The sequence below is a fragment of the Protobothrops mucrosquamatus genome, unplaced genomic scaffold (genome assembly GCF_001527695.2).
Source record: "Protobothrops mucrosquamatus isolate PMUCROS unplaced genomic scaffold, P.Mucros_1.0 scaffold25, whole genome shotgun sequence".
Classification (NCBI taxonomy): domain Eukaryota; kingdom Metazoa; phylum Chordata; class Lepidosauria; order Squamata; family Viperidae; genus Protobothrops; species Protobothrops mucrosquamatus.
In genome coordinates, this window is record NW_015386410.1 from 947818 (window position 1) to 968134 (window position 20317).

A 20317-nucleotide genomic window follows, 5' to 3' on the forward strand; every position below is an offset into this window, starting at 1 on the left:
GAGCAATTGTGCCTAGTCACAAATACAACTTAACCAGCACTATCACTTTATGCTAGTGGTGGCGAACCTATGGCACATGTGCCAGAAGTGGCACTCATAGCCCTCTCTGTGGGCACGCATGCCATGCCCCAGAGATGGCAACCGTCCCTCTTGAACCAACCGCCCACTAACTCGCTGAGGTCCACGTGGCTGGATGCATCCCAACACAGCTGCTTTCCCTCCCCCCCATCCCATCCCTCCTACCCTCGCATGATCTCCTTTTTCTGGGCACGACCCACTGCATTGCCTCCTCAGGTGTCGGGCGGATTCTCTGAACTGCTAGCAGCCGGCTACGGAGCCCCAGAGTGTGCCGGTCGAGGGGCTGGCAGGCTGTGGCTGCTGACGGACACTGTCACCCATTATGTGCTCGCTGGCCTCTGTGTGCAGGGGCCGATGGTGTCAGGCAGCCACCGCCCTGGCCCGTCTCGCCTTGCCCTGCAACAATGGCATCCCTTCTCTGCCTCGCCTTGCCTCACCTCACTCCGCAGGACAAGCCTCCTGCCCACTGCCCCATCTGCCAGAGATGCCCTGGATCTCCCCCAACCCTGCCCGCCCCTCACAGGTGTCCCTCCCCATGAGCAACATCAAGGTGACCACGCCCACCTTGGCCAAGCCCACCCAGTGGGTTACACCCACCTGGCACCCGGTGATAAATAAGTGGGTTTTTGGTTGCAGTTTGGGCACTCCGTCTCTAAAAGTTTCGCCATCACTGCTTTATGCTTACAAATGAAGGGCTGTTTTTATGGAATTCCACCTTAATTCAGTACCATTTCTCCTTCCAATTCTCTTTCTGCAGTTTCTCTCTTTCACAAATCAATCACCTCTAGAAGTTGTTAGTGAAAAGGATAGATCAATCTGGACCACCTACCCCTGGAAAAACCTTGGTACTTACCTGGGTGTTGTCAAGTGTGTGGACTACAAATGTACAGAGAACAGTTCTGATGCACACTTGGAAGCAGTGTGAGAGAGATGGGGTACAGGGAAAACTGAGCAGAAATTAAGATCTCAATTATTGGTACAGGCTCAGTTATGTCTGATGCCTTCAGCAAGTTTTTCTGTTCAAGATGCAGGTTCTACTTAATAGTCATTAAGCACAATTGAGGTGGAGGGGGGGGAAGGATCAGATGTTGATGCCCAGCCATTCCCTGCCAACCATTCCTTTGCTCGGCTTCTGATTCTGTAAATGACTGCATCAGATGGAATATCAAAAGGTGCCAGAGGCTGCGCAAGAAATCCTGAGGGACTTAATCAGACCCCTAGGGTTTTACATTTGACAGCTCGCTAAAAGGAAGCTTGAATATTAATGAATTAAAGAAGAGGTTAGCAGGGAGGAGGGGAATCTCAAGTGCAGCCCCAACTGAGGCAAACTGCTGAAGAAAATTAATAAGATGATGAATGTAAATTGCTGGCACAGAGAGATAATCATGCATGTTAATGAGAAATGGAGATGGGTATTAGTAGAGCCTGCCCTATTTGAATTAAAAAAGAGATCATCTCAAATGTGAATATTTCATAAAGGTCCAGTCATTTGCCTGAGCTGAATATACCTGGTCTGATGAGGGCTATTTTATCATCTGTGACTTTTTCCCCCTTTAAATGATGAATGATGTAGAGAGAAAAATGTGCCCTATCAGCCATGATTACCCAGTGTATTATATGGCTGTCAATATCTATTAATATGGAATACCTCTATGAAAAAAACCTAAATTTTTACCCTTCTTCCTTGAACCTGTGCAATAAATACAGCCTGAAGCCTAAATGTGGCATCTACGTTTTCATTTTTTACGCCTAAATCTTTACATTACAATATATGATGTAGTCAGAAAATTCTGTAACTGGCAGCCATCCAACACTTTTTAGGTTCATGGGAGAGATGGATAATAAAAATGTTGCTTTTGAATTTTGTGTTTTGTGATTTCTGTCAGGAAGAAATATAACTGTTCTAATATAATCTGAACTCTGAAGTATTTACGTTATAAATTAGAAAGACTTGGAGTAACATTGCAGGAAGATTAGAAAATTGAGTTTTTACCAATTGCCATTGCCAAGTTCTGTAAAACATTTAATTTTAGTGCCCAGTGTAAGCTGTGTAATTGTACAGAAGATGAAGAAGTTACATGTAGAGAGATAACTGCCTGGCTGATTTTGGAATGTTTCTTATCCTGGATTTCTACAGGATGATGGAACAGTTAAGAAAGCCTTCTCAGGATCCTGACAAAGCTGAATTGTTTCTAGAAAGATCTTGGGGAAATTGCTTTGTCAGTTGGAAGAACTTTCAGAGTTCTGACTAATCTGTGTAGTTTGCAGATGGTCTGGGCTAGCCATCATGACCTTGGATAAGAATTCGGGGATACTTAAAGAGATACTTGCACTTATCATTCTGTTTTCCTATTGATAGGTCTTCAGGTAGTCCTCAACTTACTCTATATCCACAATTGGGACTAGAATTTCCATTGCTAAAGGATGTTAAATGTGTCATGTTCAATTTTACAATCTTTTTTTTGCCATGGTTGTTAATTGAATCACTGCAGTTGTTAAATATATCATGTGGTTGTTAACTCCATTGTTTATCAGAAGCAAGATGGTGATCCCATGACCCTAGGATACTGCAACTGTTGTAAATACTTGTCAGTTGCCAAGTGCCCAAATATTGATCATGTGACAGTGGGGATGCTGCGATGGTCGTAAGTGCAAGGACTAGTTGTAAGTAACTTTTTTCAGTGCCATTGTAACTTTGAATGTTTGCTAAATGAATGACTGTAAGTCAAAGATCTGTACTTATCTATTCCTCCTCATTATTATTGAAACTATTATGCTTTTCAGAAAAAATAGTTTTTATTCCCAATGAAAATATACAATAATCTCAAAGGTTCCTCTCTAAAATCAGGTCATTAAGACAAGATATAAAATTACCTAGTTGCACTATAAATGATAATGTATATCAATCCATGATTCCATCACCATGCATCTGTTCATGGCCTATGTAAAAAGCAAATTATCAGTTATTTTTCATTATCAAAAGACTAAAATTATGCTTTAGGTGTAAAAGTAAGATACAAACATAGATCACTCTCAAACGTGTATGAATGTATTGATCATCAATTTCCTGGTCTTTAATGCTGTCTTAAAAATCTCTCCTTCATAACAGAACCCTGTGTGTGTTATGGCAATATAGAAATACAGCTCTTAATACAAGACAAACAGGATTATGAACAGCAATCCATTATCTAAGTCAGGGCTTTTCAACCAGTGGTAGGGGTACCACCTGTGGTACATTGGCACCTGGCAGGTGGTACGCGACCATCCTAGAAAAATGGTAGCGGGGAGGGGAATGAGCTGAACTGGTGGCAGCACCGCACAAGCCTGAGCGAGAGATGGCTGGAGCTGCTGGGCTGTCAGGGCTCAGCGGAAGCGCCAGGATCAGCGCCATGCTCCAGCTGGAGCTCGGCGCTGATCCTGGCACTTTTGCTGAGCCCAGAAGAAGCGCCGATCAGCTGGAATGTTGCAGCATCTCCAGGATCTTGTGATTTACATTCAGATGCTTGGCAACTGATTCATATTTATGACAGTCACAGTGTCCCAGGGTCATGTGAAGTGACCAAAACCTGCTGCAACCACCCAGCAGATGGGGGGGGGAAATAAAACCAAACACCCCCCCACCCCACCCCCGCTGCCAATCCTCAACAGAAATGCTCACAACAATGGAAATCTCGGACAGGAGAAAGAGTGCTGCCGGGTGAGCAGGCAGGCGTCTTGCTCGGCTGTGGCTTGGGGGGCACTTTTTTCAGTGCCACTGTAACTTCGAACAGTCACTAAGCAAACTGTTGTAAGTCGAGGACTACCTGTACTTTATCACTTTTTGTTCTTTTTTCTTTTTGGTCATCACGTTTTTGAAACCTTGCTAGGCGACTGGTGGTACTCGGATATTGCCATATCCTAAAAGTGGTACAATGGGTGAAAAGGTTGAAAAGCCCTGATCTAAGTAATCTTTAATTACTAATCCAAATTAGCAGTGTTGAGCACCCAGGGAAAAAAAATTCCACAACCAGTAGCTGGAAACATTAGTTTATTGAAAACAAAATCACACCAATTCAAGAGGAATTCGATAACAAATGGATCTAGTCCTTAAACAACATCAACTTTTTGGGCCCCCAGGAAAATAAACCCAGATATTAAGGAGTATCCCTTGCAGCTCCGACAGCTGATTCCATTCAATTTTTGTATTCATTTCTACATAGATTTGCTTTTAAAAGCATTGAGTGTTCCCCAATTATGGTTGTGGACCTCTATTTGCAGTCCGCCAAGAGTCCACCAAACCTTGTGAGAATTATTTCTGAGTGAAATGTGTATAGAATTGCACTATAAATCAGGACCCAGAATGTTGTGTGCCACACATTTTCAGCTGGGGAGAGTGTAAAAGGATGGCTAGACCTCAGCTAGGTGTGAATCTAAGCAATTGGCATGGGGTAGGCAGTTCTATGATTCTTCCTCCTTTTGTTTGGTTCAATGCCAAGCAGGCTTACAGGGTGTGATTGTGGGAAGAAGCGGTTTCATGTTGTCCTCGTTTTTCTTTTTCAAAACTGTCTTTCTATACATACCCCTTTACTTTCCAGTGAAGGAATCTCATTTTTTTCTCCCAGGATGGAAAAGGCAACCGAGGGCTTTTTGAATAAACAAAACTAGGAATGTCTATGAGGGGAAATAAATAAGATCAAAATGGTGGCCCTGCCATGATCAAAAAATTTTTTTAATGCACCCCTGAACCAATGGCAGGAAGAAAAGGGGTAGCAGTTGTCTTATGCCAACAGTCTATTTTCAATGAAAAGTAGCCAAAGAAGATTGGGGTTTTAGTGTTTTGGGGATGTTCCATTTAAAATCTGAGAAGAACTCATGAAACATTATTTGACCCAAGGAAGCTGGATCACATATAATTTTTTTTCTGTGCCCACAAGTCACTATGGTTACCATCCAAAGCTTCTCCAGGAGCAGGATGGTGCCTAACTCAGGTGGATACAGCAGTAGGGTTCCCATGCATATTTTCCAGTGAAAATGCTGCAAAATAAAGTTTGTGCATATCAGGGGACAAAGAGATATTAGCCAAAAGAAAACAGAAAATTCAAAGGGAAATATTCAAATGTTAAGAACTTGAAATAAATATTGTGAAAACTGATTAAAGAGTATCTTCTCCAAGCACATGGACAGCCTCCTAGCCAATCGGCTACGGCATATTGTTCTGAAGACAACCTGTTCTAATGTTATATGTTCATGCTGAATAGCTTTGCAGAACTGAGATACTGCTAGGCTTTGAACATTCATTTTGCCCTGCTCCATTCATGGTAGCCCACTGGAACCTTAGTGGACAACATTTCCCCATCTTTTGTCACTGCTTCTTCTAATTTTTCTTCTTTATGCACATACGCCTATGCATGCTACAAGCTCACACCCTCTTTCATCTAATAGGAATAGATGGAAGAGCTGCCTAACATTTTTTGCCTAGTAGTACTTGGAATTGTCCATCTGGAAGGGTTCTTCTCATCTGCCAAAGGTTTTAAAGTTAACAGATCTGCGACAATGCCCTTTTATTGTTGTTGTAAAAAATCATTGTGAGCTCATTTCTCTACAATCACTATTTATCTCCCATAAGATAATCTCTATGCAGTATTGTTAGAAACACAACAGAAATTATTAGCACACTGAATATACTGATTTGAGCAGCCACTGCATATGTCAGCATGCTCCTTATTCACCTTTATTATCATCTCAACTTTCCTGGACAGACATGACCTTCAGGAAGGCAAAAGGTAAAGTGGAGAATAGCCCCATTCCTGATTTTAGAATTTGGGAGTTGAAGAAAGTGCTAAAAAAAGTAGTAACGTTCATCTATGTAATCACAAGCTTGTGGGATTCACCAACACCTCCCAGCGACCTATATGGTCACATCTACTTCACCTGAACTCCTGTCTGGTTTACTGCTATGATCATGCAAATGCCTAATTTTAGTCCTTTGTTAAATGATGCCCAAGAGAAAGAGACACCAATGATTCTCAGATACCATTCAATACATATATATTACATGGTTCTTCTTTTTTATCTATAAAAAACCCAACCCTAATAAAAATAATAAATGTAATCAAAATGACAGCTATTGATGAAGATGCATGCCAGCATTTTTTGGAATTTTTTTTATTTTCCTCAAACTGCCACTGAAAATAGTTGGAGAGAAAAAAAGCAACCCAGGAGGGGCTGTTAGAGGTTCATCTACTGTATGTAACTTTCAAAAAAGTTGATTAGATTTTTATCCTGCCTTTATTCTTTGCTGAACTCAAGGAAATGTGCATATCTAATGCTTACATCTCTGTTTTCTCTAAAATCAGAACCCTGTGAGGTGAGGTAGGCTGAGAAAGACCAAATCACCCAGCAAACTTTTCTACCTAAGAGAGGACTAGAACTCATTGCCTCCCATTTTGTATCCCAGCATCTTAGCTATTACCCCAGACTGGTTCTCAGTTGCCCAAATCCATTCTAGTGGGAGGAAGCACCCATATGCAGAAGGATGAAATTAAAATGCCACCCCAATTTTATCACAATGGACTCATTTCTAGAAGGAGGAAGGATCAAAATTCTTGTTATACAATATACATGCAAAAATCAACATATCTCTACAAATATAAAATTTTCAACCCATTTGCAGAAAGTTCAGAAGGGGAACCAATTCAGTAATTCAGCTTTAAAAGAAATGTAAGGGGAACTCTGAAGGAAAAAAAATGCCTTTAATGGAGCAGTCTCAAAAGGACAGCAGACTTCTCAGCGTGTAACACCCAACTACAGTGGGTGTTCTTTAGAATATATTTTCGACTTTCAACCAAAATCATGAAATAATACTAGATGTTATGGAAAGAGTGAGACAGAGGTTAATTTTGGGGACAAAGCAATCCTTGCTTCATACAACCAACATCAAAAGAAATCATATTTAGTCATTCCTTTCTTCTCAGTAACAGAAAATACAACATGTCCTCTTTTACAAATTTCCCTCACATGTTCCTTAAAGAGAAAAAATAACTTTTTTCTATACATTCCCATAACAAAGTCAGCTTCCTTTCACATATACATTTTTTTTTCTGATAATAACTTCTGTCCAACAGACATATTCTAACTAAATCCCACATTCTTTCTCACATACAAGATTCCGCTCCCCCCACACACACCTTATTTGTCTCTTCCATGTTATTTTTTGGGAAGTGCAATTCTGCAAATGGCCTCTTAACAGAATATTGGTATCCAAACAGAGCTAGAATTCAGAGGATGGATTTAAATAGAGATACTATTAGAAAGGAGTGTCTATGGAGACTCTCAGTCATCCAGGTCATGGTTGTTCCAAAGGTGCTTTTTCAAGAGGCAACTGGATTTCCTTTGTTTTTCCCTGAAGACGTTTTGCTTTTCATTCAAGAAGCTTCTCCAGAACTGAAAAAACTTCTTGGATGAGAAGCGAAATGTCTTCAAGGAAAAATAAAGAAAGTCCAGTTGCCTCTTGAAAAAGCACCTTTGGGATTATCAGAAAGAAGATATTAAAATATGATTTGAATCAGTCATTCAAATGCCCTGTTGATGCTTGAGAAATTTAGAAAGAGATTTTTTTAATAAACTGTGGAAACATTGCAAAAAATTTGATTTAAGAACTTTTGGGATGCTGAAATCCAGTTCACTCATACATAACTGTTATCTTATTCTCTCATACATAACCTATTTGGTTTTATACTTATGCCTCCTGTTCCATTCTCTTTCTTTTGGAAGGAGGAAAAAGTTGAGCTACAGCATCTATTGGTGTAAATGACTTCTTAAATTAAAACTGGCAAATGCTCCCACGTGCCCAAATCAATAGGCAAAAGGGAATTTCCATGGTTTAAGCTCTCCAGATACGGCTGACTGACACCTCTAACTACTACTACTAAAGCCATTCTTCATGAAAATTTTATCATGCTAATTTCTAGTGCTCTGTCTTGGTCTGAAGCTAACCTGAAGATAATCTTTCTTTCTATCTACCCAACACACTGAAAACAGCATTAAGGTGTCTGAAGCTCTGTGGGAGAAGAGAAAGAAGCCAGCAGGTGGAATGATTTGAATTCCTATCAATGCGAGAAAGGACCACTAAAATTCTATAGATCCATAGCTGTTCCAGAAAAAAAAAAATTCTGGTACAGCTACCGATAGACTATGACTGAGTCAGTAATATATCAATTCTGTTCTTGGACACATAAGACTAGAAAACTTCAAATATATTTTTGGAAGCATCTTTAGTAAACATTGAACCCTGCCATACAACCCAAACCAACTCACACATCTATCTCACATTATTCTAGGCTTGCAATCCATATTCTGAGGAGGTGGTAGGTTGGCAGAGGTCAGTCTACACCAGAAAAACACAGGCAAGAGATCGGAATGCAAATATGCATCCCTCTGAAAATAAAATAGAAGTATCCCTTTGTGTCAATCAGAGATTGGGGTTGCTTTCAATGAGCTGCTGTCAGATTGCAAAAGAAGGCCTGAGAGTACCAGATTGCAATGAATGATAAACCAAGCCTGTGTGGACTGTTCTTACTCACTAAGACAGAAATCACAACTTTCAGCCCCTGCCCAAATTAAACTAACCCAAACCAAGGAAGTCTGAATAAGCTTTCCTCATCTTCATTTTAGCTTCACAAAAACTAAAGAGGTAGGTTAGGCTAAGCAACAGTGACTAGCTCAAGGTTACTTAGTGAGTTACATGACTGACTGGGCATTGGAACCTGGTCCTCTCCAATCCTATTTCAACATTTTAATTACTTTTTTATACTGGTACGTCCAAGCTTCATCCTAAACAACAGTTTAAGCTGTGTTCACAACATGCGAGCCCATGAATCATTCCAGAGGGGTGGGTTTCTATGACACATTAAATGACAACCCCACCAGTTCAGCTTACATGATAGATAAACAGATTTAAACAAGAATGGAGACAGATCTGAAGATCTGAATCAATGGTTTTGAAACTAGGATTCATCAGATATTTATGTGAGGTTTTAAATGCTGATTTCCTGTCATTATCTGGGTTTTTTTTTAAAGAAAGAGAAATACAGGCAGTTCAATCCAAAAATAATGACAAGGAATCCATAATTAAAGGCATTTTTTCCCTTCAGAAGTGCACTGGACAAATACAGAAAGAAATTAATAATAAGCTATTAAGATAAGCTATTCAAGATTAAATTAATGGACTATTCATTCCTGATCCCTTCACAGCATTTATCAGGAAGCAATAAGACAGACTGAAGTTAAACAAGGAAGTTTTAATTGACATTAATGAGTATTTCTCCGTCTCAAACTTTCTTGAGTAAAGAAGAACCTTGGCCAATGATAACATAGCACTTTGCTAAATACTTAAGGTTCTTTTAATTCTGCTCCCCTCTTAATATTGAAAAGTCATGCAAATTGGCCCAAGGATGAAAGGAGTTCTGCATATCTGTCTTAAAAGCATTATTTCAGAATCCCCAAAGTCAAGTTTGAAAACTTCTCTGTTTCTTTTAGCAAATTAGATCCTCTATTGCTCTCTCAAGGTTTTGCATTAAGAAGTTCAGAAATGAAAAATGTAATAACCCACCAGCAAACCCCCCCCCCAAAAAAGGGGTGAAAATGGAGGTCATTAGCCCTTGATTTGAGTTTGGGAAGAGGAAAGGAGGAACGCAAGATGGGGAAGGAAAGTATGAGGCAGGAATGAGCCTAGATGGCTTTAGACCAGAGGTGGGGAATGATGGCCCTTTTATGACGTGTGGACTTCAACTCCCGGAATTCATGAGCCAGCCATGCTGGCTCAGGAATTCTGGGAGCTTAAGTCCACAAGTCATAAAGGGGCCATCGTTCCTCACCTCTGCTTTAGACGATAGCAACCTCATAATCTGGTTCCTCTGAGGAAGAGAAGGTAAATTAAAGCACCCCATATTATAGGCTGATCCTGCTGTATATACAAAACCCATTAGGGAAGGAGGTTGGTGGGTGGGAAAATAAGGATCACCAGTGTAGATTATTCCAAAATGGACCAGGTTCCAAGTTACAAGAAACAGCATTAAAATACTATCAAAAATTGAAGATATGTTGGTGCAGATCATAAAGTGATAAAAATAAAGCCTTGGAACAGACAAACAAAATCCACGTGTATAAGAAATGAATGGACTATGAAATAATGATGTTTTCCAGGCCTTCTAGATATCCTTTGCTTCAAATCCTGACAAGGTTTTGGACTTATTTTGGACACTTTTTTTTCCCAGCAAAATTATTTTTCCACCAAAGCTACAATGTCAACGGTTTAGGGGAGCACATGAGTAAATATACATTCAATATATCAAAGTTGGTTTCCTCTAATGCAATGATCTCCCCCTCTTGATCTGGTAATCTTAATCAAGACTAAGAAAAGTACAGGTAGTCCTTGACTTATGACCACAACCGAGTCCAAAATTTCAGTTGCTAAGCAAAGCAGTTGTTAAGTGAGTTCTGCCCCATTTTACATTCTGCCCCTTTTTGTCACAGTTGTTAAGTGAATCACTGCGGCTGTTAAATGAATCATGAGGTTGTTAAGCAAATCTGGCTTCCCCCATTGACTTTGCTTGTCGGAAGCCAGCTGGGAAGGTTACAACTGGTGATCACATGATCCTGGGACAGCGCAGCAGTCCTAAATAAATGCCAGTTGCCAAGGCCCCAATTTGATCACATGACCATGGGATGCTGCAAAGATCAGAAGTGTGAAAACTGGTCATAAGTCTTTCTTTTCCCAGTGCCATTGTAATTTCAAAAGGTCACTAAACTAATGATTGTAAGTCAAGGACTATCTGTAGTGGTTTTTGGAGGGGGGGGGAATACATAAAAAAAAATCATTCTCCTTCAACACCAAACTTATACACTTAAAAATATTTTCCAAGATTTTAAAGAAGCCATGTTTGTACTACACACTCATTCCTTTCACTAAGGTGGGGAAATGAGAAGATTTTAAATGATGGTTGCATACACCATAACATTACACCAACATGTAGCATTATAAGGAAAAGACAAGTAATGTTGTCTCATCTGTTCCATTCTTTCTATATTTCTCTTCCTTTGGCAAAGCGAATTACATAGTTTCTCTGCTTTGTACATAATTATCTAGTTTGGCCACTCTTGATTTAGGTGTGATCTATTCCATTAACATAGTTAACAATTAAGCTGAATACAACCACTGTAATTTAGTATGCCACCTAAGCATTAAACTCCAGTGAGTGAAAATGCAAATAAACTATGATCTGAAGTTGGGTTGTTTGCAATGAACTCAATAGAAACCACAGTTTGTCAGTCTGCTTTGAAAATATGGTAAACTATGGTTAATCTAAAAGAGAAGCAAACAAATCTGGGGTTATTATACCAGCTGTCCTGAAAGGAATGAGTGGGATTGAAAAGAGGTTGAAAATTATAGGCTCATATTGTTGAAATATGGTTTAATGTTACATCTGAAGTAGCTGGTGTTTTCAATATGGTAAAGAGTATTTCCCAACACTGGACAGTAATCAACCTACAAATCCTTGTGTATCTTTCTCCTGCATTGGAAATACATATGAGAAGTACAATGATGATTAAACTATTATTTAAAATTGAGATCTCAGTGTCTGCCCAAGATCTGCTTAAGAAAAGCCTGAATATGAATGTTTAAACTAATGAAAGTAGTAGTGGCTGAAAGCAAAATTTCAACCAAGCGTTCTTTTATCAAAATTATCCACAAAATAAAATATATATTCCAAAGGGCTAATTTTAAGGTTGGGGGAGGATTTTATTTTTAGAAATCATTTTTATCTTCCATGTTTTTACTTTTAAAGAAACACCATGACTCAATGGAAGTTTGCCATACTTTTTATGTCTTTGTATGCTTAAGAAAGAACAGACCATTCAAAAAATGTAATGTAGAAAGGGTTTTTAAAGCATCCTGAGCATCATAGATGATGCACAGTTGAAGAGAAAGCAGGTAGGGTTAGGATGAAGTTTACTTGTAATGATCGCATTTGAAATAACAGAGTTTTTTTAAAAAAAAAACTGCACTCACAAATTCAATATGGATGGATATCCCCTATAATGGGAAGCTAAATAAAAAGCACTAGAAAAATCGATGGAATGCAAGCAATATATAAAGATATGTACAGTAGAATGGGTGGACTTGATTGTGCCCTAGATCTTTATTATCAGAGTTATGGACCCATTATAAAATAAGGATAGAGTGAGAGTGGCAAAGGGCTGTGTATTGTGTTATACTCCAGTTCCTCCAACTTCAGCACTGACCAGACTTTTTACTGGAGGCAACAGGATAAGATGGCCACCATTCCCTTCTTACAGCACATCTGGAAGGAAGAGGAAGAGGTGAGAGGGGTCTCATCTATTCACTTTACCACTGTATGAGCAAAGGGATAGTTAGATAATCAGAAGATCATAATAACCTTTGTTTGTACACCACTAAGGGCAGCAGGTGTCTCCAACAAAAGTGCCAATATGAACCAGGTCCAAGTTGTTAACCAGCCCCAAAAGATGAAGCCCCATAGTGATGGCTTCATGCAAAGTGGATGAGCTGAAAACAGTCAGTGATGTCAATGATGAGTGAGGTGTACAGTGATGAAATCACCAAAAGTCAACATCATTGCCAATTTCTGGCTACTTTGAAATCTGTAGCTATTGGCTGAGTCCATTGTGCTGAAATCATCAAAATGTGACAGGCACAGGAACCTTGATAGCATTCTTAGTTATCAAGATTGGCATTACTATCATGAAATGTTGACATGCCTCTTCCAACATCAATATGACTGATTTTGCCCATCACCGTACAGGACCCACATACTGTAACTGACCATCAGTCCGTGTGACACCCTATAGTATTCTATCATAACCAGTGCACTAACAAACCTCTTTCTCCATTAACAACTTTTACCACTGACAAGTCAGACAGTGTTGATGTCATCAAAAGTCCACAGTGTTGATACCATCAGAGACTGATGGTGAGGGCATCAAAGGTCAACAAGACCCACAGCGCTTATATGAACTGCAGCTGACAGAATCCACAGTGTTGACACCACTGATGGTGTCGATGGTGTCACTTGGTCAATGGAGCATCCACTAAGATTGGCAATGTTCACAGCGCTTAGAGTTATAAGAGGCAAAGGGTGCCAACCTCATAAATCCACAAGTGATGTCTTCAGTCTTCAAAAATCTGAGACAAGGCCCAGAGCAATGATGTCATCAAATGTTGATGGACAAAACTAATATTGTAATCAAAGGTTGATGAGGCCTAGTAACTGATCTTATGCAAAGCTATCTTCACGACTTTGGAAGGATCCATAGGCCTGATCACTAAAAAATAAATTCAGCCTTGATGTCACCAAACCTGGCTAGCAATAATGTCAACAGACACAGAAAGAGATAGTAGCAGCATTAATTGTATGAACCCAACTAATTTTCACATCTTCAGAAACTGACTAATACTGCATAATTGATGCCTTCTATGAAACCAAGCAGGCCTTGATATACTCACATCTTATCATGAGCTGTAATGCTGATATTATTAAATATCAGCAGTTAATATCATCAAAGATTGTCAGGACCTGGCAGGTCAAATGGACCCAATCAAAAGTCAGTGAAGACTGTGATAGTACCATTAGCAAAGACCAGGCTAGGACTTGACATCAACCAAGATGGAGGCCACAAGACTAAAATAAGAGGGAAAACCCCAAGAAAAGATAGTGAGCACCAAATAAAGGGTGGGGTGGATCAGAAAAAGGGAGAAAAATATGGCCTTGGAAAGTCCAATCAACCTGAGTTGGGGAATAGGGACAACTCACACTGTGACCTCATTCTTGCTGCCAGTAGGAAGGTGTTGGGTTGGGTGATGCCCCGGGATGAACTGAACTTGATCAATGGTGCTTTGCCTCTTGGAAGCAAAGCCTTGGCGCCTGGCGGCTGCCTGGTTACTACCACTACTACTACTAGTCTCCCAAGGAGCAGTTGCCTTGGGGGAATTGTTGGAGGCGGGATGAGAGTTTTTCATTATCATGTGATGGTGGTCAAGCATGGGGGTGCTGCTGGCACAGACATTGGTCTGAGAAAGAGCCTTCTGATGGCCCAGGTGCATTTCCTGGAAGGGACCCGTGTGTTGATGGAGACGCTCTGGAGAAAGCAAGTGCTCCTGAGAATGCAAGTTTTCCCGGGAAAGAAGGCGCTCGTGAGATATGACACGTTCTCTTGGAATGGTATAGTCGTAATGTGACGGGCGGTAGCTTCCCCCTCCACTTCCACCATCTGAAAGGATGTGTTCTTGTGACATGACCCGCCGCGGATTGTGTGACTTCTCAGAGTAGCTATCCCTATCATAGTTCATTTTCATGGCATGTAAGGGCAGTGTCCCTCGAGTCAACTCAGCAAGGTGCCTCCGCTTAGCATAGAATTCATCCAAGTCCTTCTCCGCTGCTGAGAAACATGGAGAAAAAGTGAGATGTCAGTGGATGATGGGGAGACGGACAAGTGAGATTAAAAAACAGGAGAAAGGAACGTTAGAGACATAGATGGATGGACCCAAGTGGCTTTGCGCTAAATGTTTAGTGCAGAACTGCCATGCCCTCCATTTTAAGGAGCATAAACACAACACAACATCCTGTCAATGGTTGTGTTCTTTCAGTGTTTCTATTCTTCTCCGATTACGGTATATTGAGATTGCCTTCTTTCAGAAGGAACAATCCCAAAGGTATAGATCCCTTTAGGGAGCAAGAATCTGCAATGTCTTCTGGGCTGAAGGTCCCACTTGGCTTTTACATGCTGTGCCAGAAACTACAATGCAAAAAGCAGTGGTTAGATCAAATGCGGATTTGATTTCACTTTATAGTAAAACAAAATTAAAATGAAATCATTTCATAATTTCTATTTTCTGTCTTATTTATTGCAATTTGATAACAGTTGCTGGAGATGTCGGGGAACTGCATCTAAATTTTCTGGAATGACTTGCAGTTCTGGAGCCTTAGATTGTATTCCAGTGCCTTAAAAGTATTCGTCCATCCTACAGCTTAGGTCTAAAAGGAATCATACTAGTACATTAAATGTGATACATATTTATCTACTGGATTGTTCCATTCATATATAAAGATTAGGACTTATTGAATGTCCTGTTCCTCCAATTGACTCATTCTCATATAGGTCGGCAGCTATGAGTTAACTAGTGGCAGTTCAGTGCTCTCTTTGGAAAAATCCCAAATGTAGGTTTTTACAGGGCACCGTAGAAAGTTAAAACAGTGACCACCATATCTGAAGTAAGAGGCCAAGATCTACTCAAATGCAGGCACAAAACTATTTTCCTAGCTCAGTTCATTTTTCTGGGTTCCATCACTACCACAGGGAGAATGAGGAGAAAATTGCTTAAAACAATGGATCACAAAGAAATATATTGGGCACGCGTGAGTGTGTGTGTATTTCTCATTTATAGTTCTTTTGTTATGAAAAAAGGAACATGACAGCCACCTTACATACACACACACACGCCCTTTCACTTATATCTGAATGGGACAATTTATGAGATGTATATTGGTCAAATGCCCCCTGGCATGATAAATTATGCCCCTCTTCTACATAAAAGGCTCAGCAAAATCACACACAGCTATCTCTGGAGAATCTCAGTGTGGCAGTTTAAGGCTTGGGTGCTAAAATTCTTAAACTGTGGGGAGATGGGGCCTAAGGAATAGAAGTCAAAGACTGAGATTTTGAAACAAGTACCTAGGTGAGAAAAAATATGCTACATCACTTATTAAGAGCTACTAATCCCAAGGAACAGTCTTGTAAGATGGTTTGTCACCTTTTTCTTAAAAAAAAAAAAACCCAACACCTCAGTTCCTTTTGTAAATAATTCAACTTACCCAATCGTTTGAGTGAGGAGTAACGGTTGAGTTCTGACTTGATGGCTGACTCGTAGGATGGAGGCAGATGGGAGAGGTTGTGAAATGAACGAGAGCAGCTGAGGGTATTGTATTTGGTTGAGGAATGACTTGGGGTATCATTCATGTGCCAGTCTTTTAAGGGAGCAGAGAAATTAGAGAAAAATCTGTTAGTTTATGTAGACTTGATTTCTGCTGCATTTTACTTTACTTGCTTTCACACTTGCCGTTGAGTCTGGGATGGAAATCATTTGTTCACTCTGCTCTGACGCAGAACCCAGATGGCAGTTTTCACATTCTGTTCCATTCTCATGGTCTCCAGGTGGGTCCTCCAAGGGTATCTCATTGGGTTACGCAAAACACCCACAACCCACTTCAAATTGGGGAGACCATGTATAAAGCCTATTTTTATTTATTTATTTTATTGGCCGCCATCTTACCATAGGGTAACTCTGGGCGGCTTAAAGTCATAGAAATGTGTCTATACACTAAAACATGAATAAATTAAAACCGAACATTAAAACCTAAGGACATGTGGGGAGGGCGGGGGGCGGAGTGAGGGGAGGTGGGATCTGTTTTTACTCGATCAACCACCTCCACTGTGCTGTTCCCCCACTGGAGTCCCAAGTCGACTGGGAGAGCCAGGTCTCTAGGCCCTTATGAAAGGATAGGAGGTTGGGACCAACCTCACATTGGGGGGCAAGATATTCCAGAGAGCAGGAGCAACAGCAGAGAAGGCCCTCCTCCCGGACCCCGCCAGCCGGAATAATCGGTCTGACGGAACTCACAGCAGGCCTCGTCTGCCAGCATGAGTGGGACAGGCCAATCCCAGTGGGGTGAGACAGTCCCACAAGTAACCTGAACCCATGCTGTGAAAGGCTTTAAAGGTGATCACCAACACCTTGAATTGCACCCAGAAGGAGACCGGTAACTAATGCAGCTCATGGAGCAGTAGTGTTATGTGAGTCATTCTAGGAGCCCCCAAAATTGCTGCCGCACTCTGCACCAGCTGTAGCTTCCGAGCGCTCTTCATTCCAAGGTGCAATTTGATTCAAAAAGGTGAGTTGACTGGGCAATTCAAATCAGCAAACTGCTTTGATTGTTCCCTTTAATAAAAGTGAACGTGCAATAGCACGAATCCCGCATTGCTTTGAATTGATTCAAAAACACCAGCTCAATTTGGCCCGATGAACTAATTTGGCTCAATGAGCTAATTTGACAGTTTGATCTGAAGGAGAGCTTTGATTCACAAGCCTTTCAAGGGGAGCTTTGAATCAAAACTCAATATAACTTTTGCCACCAGGGAAATTAGCAAAGGGTGGAGAATGCCAGGGTCTCTTCAGCACTAGCTGAGAAACTTTCCTTTTAAATCAGCTGTTTTCTTACTCAGTTCAACATGACCAACTGCTTTTTAATTACCTATTTTCTTTTCCCCTCTGGCAGATTCTGTAGTAACTCATTTATTTATTTTTTTAGTCTGAGAAATTGCTTGTCCCCTTTCATTACTGACTGGTCTTCATTTATGATTGCAACTCTATGATTCATTACAAATATCTCGGCAGCCACATTAAAATACTTTATTTTCCACTCAACATATTTCTGCTAGGATGAGCAAGCCTGCATTAGTCCTTTAGAACCACTTCCTTTGTGCGTATTCCCCTCCACCTGGTTCCAGGACACAACCTCAGCAGCCTCAAAGACCATATACCCTTCCAATAAATGAACAAATCCATCTTTCTTTCTCCCCAGACCTTATTCACTTTTTTACTCTCCACCTTGTTCCCAATTCTGGCCATTACACAGAAGTAGCCTGTAGGTAGATATAGGTAGATACAAATGGAGTCCACCTCTCATAAGAAAGGATAGTTTTGGGGAGAGAGAAAGGGAGATTTGTCCAATTCTTCAACTCCTAAATACAAAAGTGCTGTGACATTATTCATACAATTAGCAGTTGGGGTAGTTGATTAGTAAATAATCATTTTAGAATGCCTGTATTAGATGCCATTTTTTAAATCCGGGTCATACTTGGATAGGGACCATGCAAAAATAAGAGACTGGACCACAACTGAGTCCAAAATTTCCACTGATAAGCAAGGCAGTTTTTAACTGAGTTTTGCTCCATTTTACAATCTTTCTTGTCACAATTATTAAGTGAATCACTACAATTTTTAAGTTAGTAACACAGTTGTTAAGTGAATTTGGCTTCCCCATCGATTTTGCTCGTCAGAAGATCGCAAAGGGTGATTGCATGACCCCGGGACACTGCAACTGTCATAAATACATGTCAGTTGCCAAGGATCCAGATTTTAATCATGTGACCATAGGGATGCTGCAGTAGGTCACAAGAGTGAAAACAGTCATCAATCACTTTTTTCAGTGCTATTGTAACTTTGAATGGTCACTAAACAAATGTGTTAAGCCGAGGACAATCCACCGTCAACTAGCGGAAATGTTTATCTCATTTGTGACCCAACTGAGAACATGACTGCATGGATGAAACCAGTGATATCATGAGTCTATTGATTTTGCTGGATTTTGGCAGCACTATTGACAATAGCAAGGATCTCTTTTGGAAAAGGAAATAGGGAAAAAGCAACAGACTTTTGTTTAAAAACTTGTAGTTTCCTTTGTTTTGAAATGCTTTTAAATCCAAGCTCAGCACTACTGAAATTATCTTTCAATATGTATTGTGATCCCACCTTGCTCTTATCTTTCTGTTCATTTCGTTTCATTTATATTATAATGATGTTTAAAAAAAATATCAATTTGCTATCAAAAAAATAGAGCAAATGACTCACTAAGGCTTTGATCCCATATGCCCCACTGAACACAGCAAGCCTTTTGAATAAACAGGCAAAAGGTGGGCTAATTTGCGGAAAACCACTGAAGATTTGTGTACAGATAGTCCTCAACTTCTGGCCACAACTGGGACTGGAATCTCAGTCATTAAGTGACTGGATCTGAATTTACAACCATTTTTACTTCAGCCATTAAGCAAATATTGAGGTCATTAAATTAACCACATGATCGCTAAGAATATCAGATTTCCCCTGTGGATTGTTTGTTGGAATCTGGCTGACAATTTGCAATCATGTGACCGCAAGATGCTGCAACCATCATAAATGTGAATAGGTTGCCATTCACCCAAATTGCAATCACATTCCTGTGGGGGTTGGTGCAATCGTCATAACTTCAAGAAAGAGTTGTTAGTCACTTTTTCTCATGCTGTCATAAATTTGAACCTTCACTGAACAAATCGTCATAAGTCAAGGACTACCTTTATGTGAATTGTAAGTACAATGTTTGTGATCTTGTTAGGGCTGGTCTGAAACTCATTTATTTACTGTATATTAGAAACCCTCAGTCAGAAACCTTCAAAAGGACAACAATTTAAAACAAACAAAGTGAACAAAACCCACTTATCAAACAGCAGCAGGTTATAGGAAGGACACAAACAGCACAGCAGCACAAATTCAAAAAGTTCGTGATAGAAAGTAGAGACAAAAAAGAGACACACCAAGTTTCCTTCATGGGACTAATGCATATCACAGGAGCTGAGCCTAGAATATATGGGAGATATTTGCTTGTTTGTCTATGCTTTAAATATTTCACCTGGTGGTAAAAAAATAAGACAATGACTATAACACAGGTGAACGTTGCTTAGAAATTTTAGCTGGAAATTTGGAAAGTTGATGCTGAACATACCTCAGATTCGGGAAGACAGTATAGATCTACCAAATTATAGCCCACTAATCTTTGTTAAAAAATAAAATACAGGTAATCCTTGACTTATAACAGTTCATTTAGTGACAGTTCAAAATTACAATGGCACTGAAAAATGTGACTTATGACCATTTTTCACAGTTACAGCCTTTGCAGCATCCCCATGATCATGCGGTCAAAATTCAGATGCTTGGCAACTGGTTCATATTTATGACCATTGCTGTGTCCCAAGGTCATGTGATCACATTATACGACCTTCTGACAAGCAAAGTCAATGGGGAAACCAGAATTCACTTAACAACTGGGTTACTAACTTAACAACTGAAGTGATTCACTTAACAAAGGTGGCAAGGAAAATCGTAAAAGGGGACAAAAATCACTTAACACATGTCTCACTTGACGTGATGACCCATTGCCTGGAGGCCGTAAGGGTCTGGATGGGGAGGAACAGACTCAGGCTCAACCCTTCCAAGACCGAGTGGCTGTGGCTGCCGGCGCCGCGGCATAGTCAGCTGACTCCATCGCTGACTATAGGGGGTGAAATTCTGGCCCCCTCGGAGAGGGTGCGCAATCTGGGGGTCCTCCTGGATTTGCGGCTGACGCTGGAAGAC

General features: G+C 40.3%; 1 protein-coding gene across 1 annotated transcript in view; it reads right to left on the reverse strand.

The window, feature by feature from the left end:
- Window positions 1-13903: 13903 nt before the first annotated feature.
- The window catches only part of LOC114922257 (protein shisa-7-like), a 19449-nt gene continuing 13035 nt past the window's right edge, over window positions 13904-20317 (reverse strand). The window contains exons 4-5 of the mRNA XM_029283140.1: window positions 15966-16118; window positions 13904-14532 (exon numbers count right to left, since the gene is read on the reverse strand). Coding sequence (XP_029138973.1) covers window positions 13904-14532; window positions 15966-16118 — 782 coding nt within the window. The remainder of the gene's footprint in view (window positions 14533-15965; window positions 16119-20317) is intronic.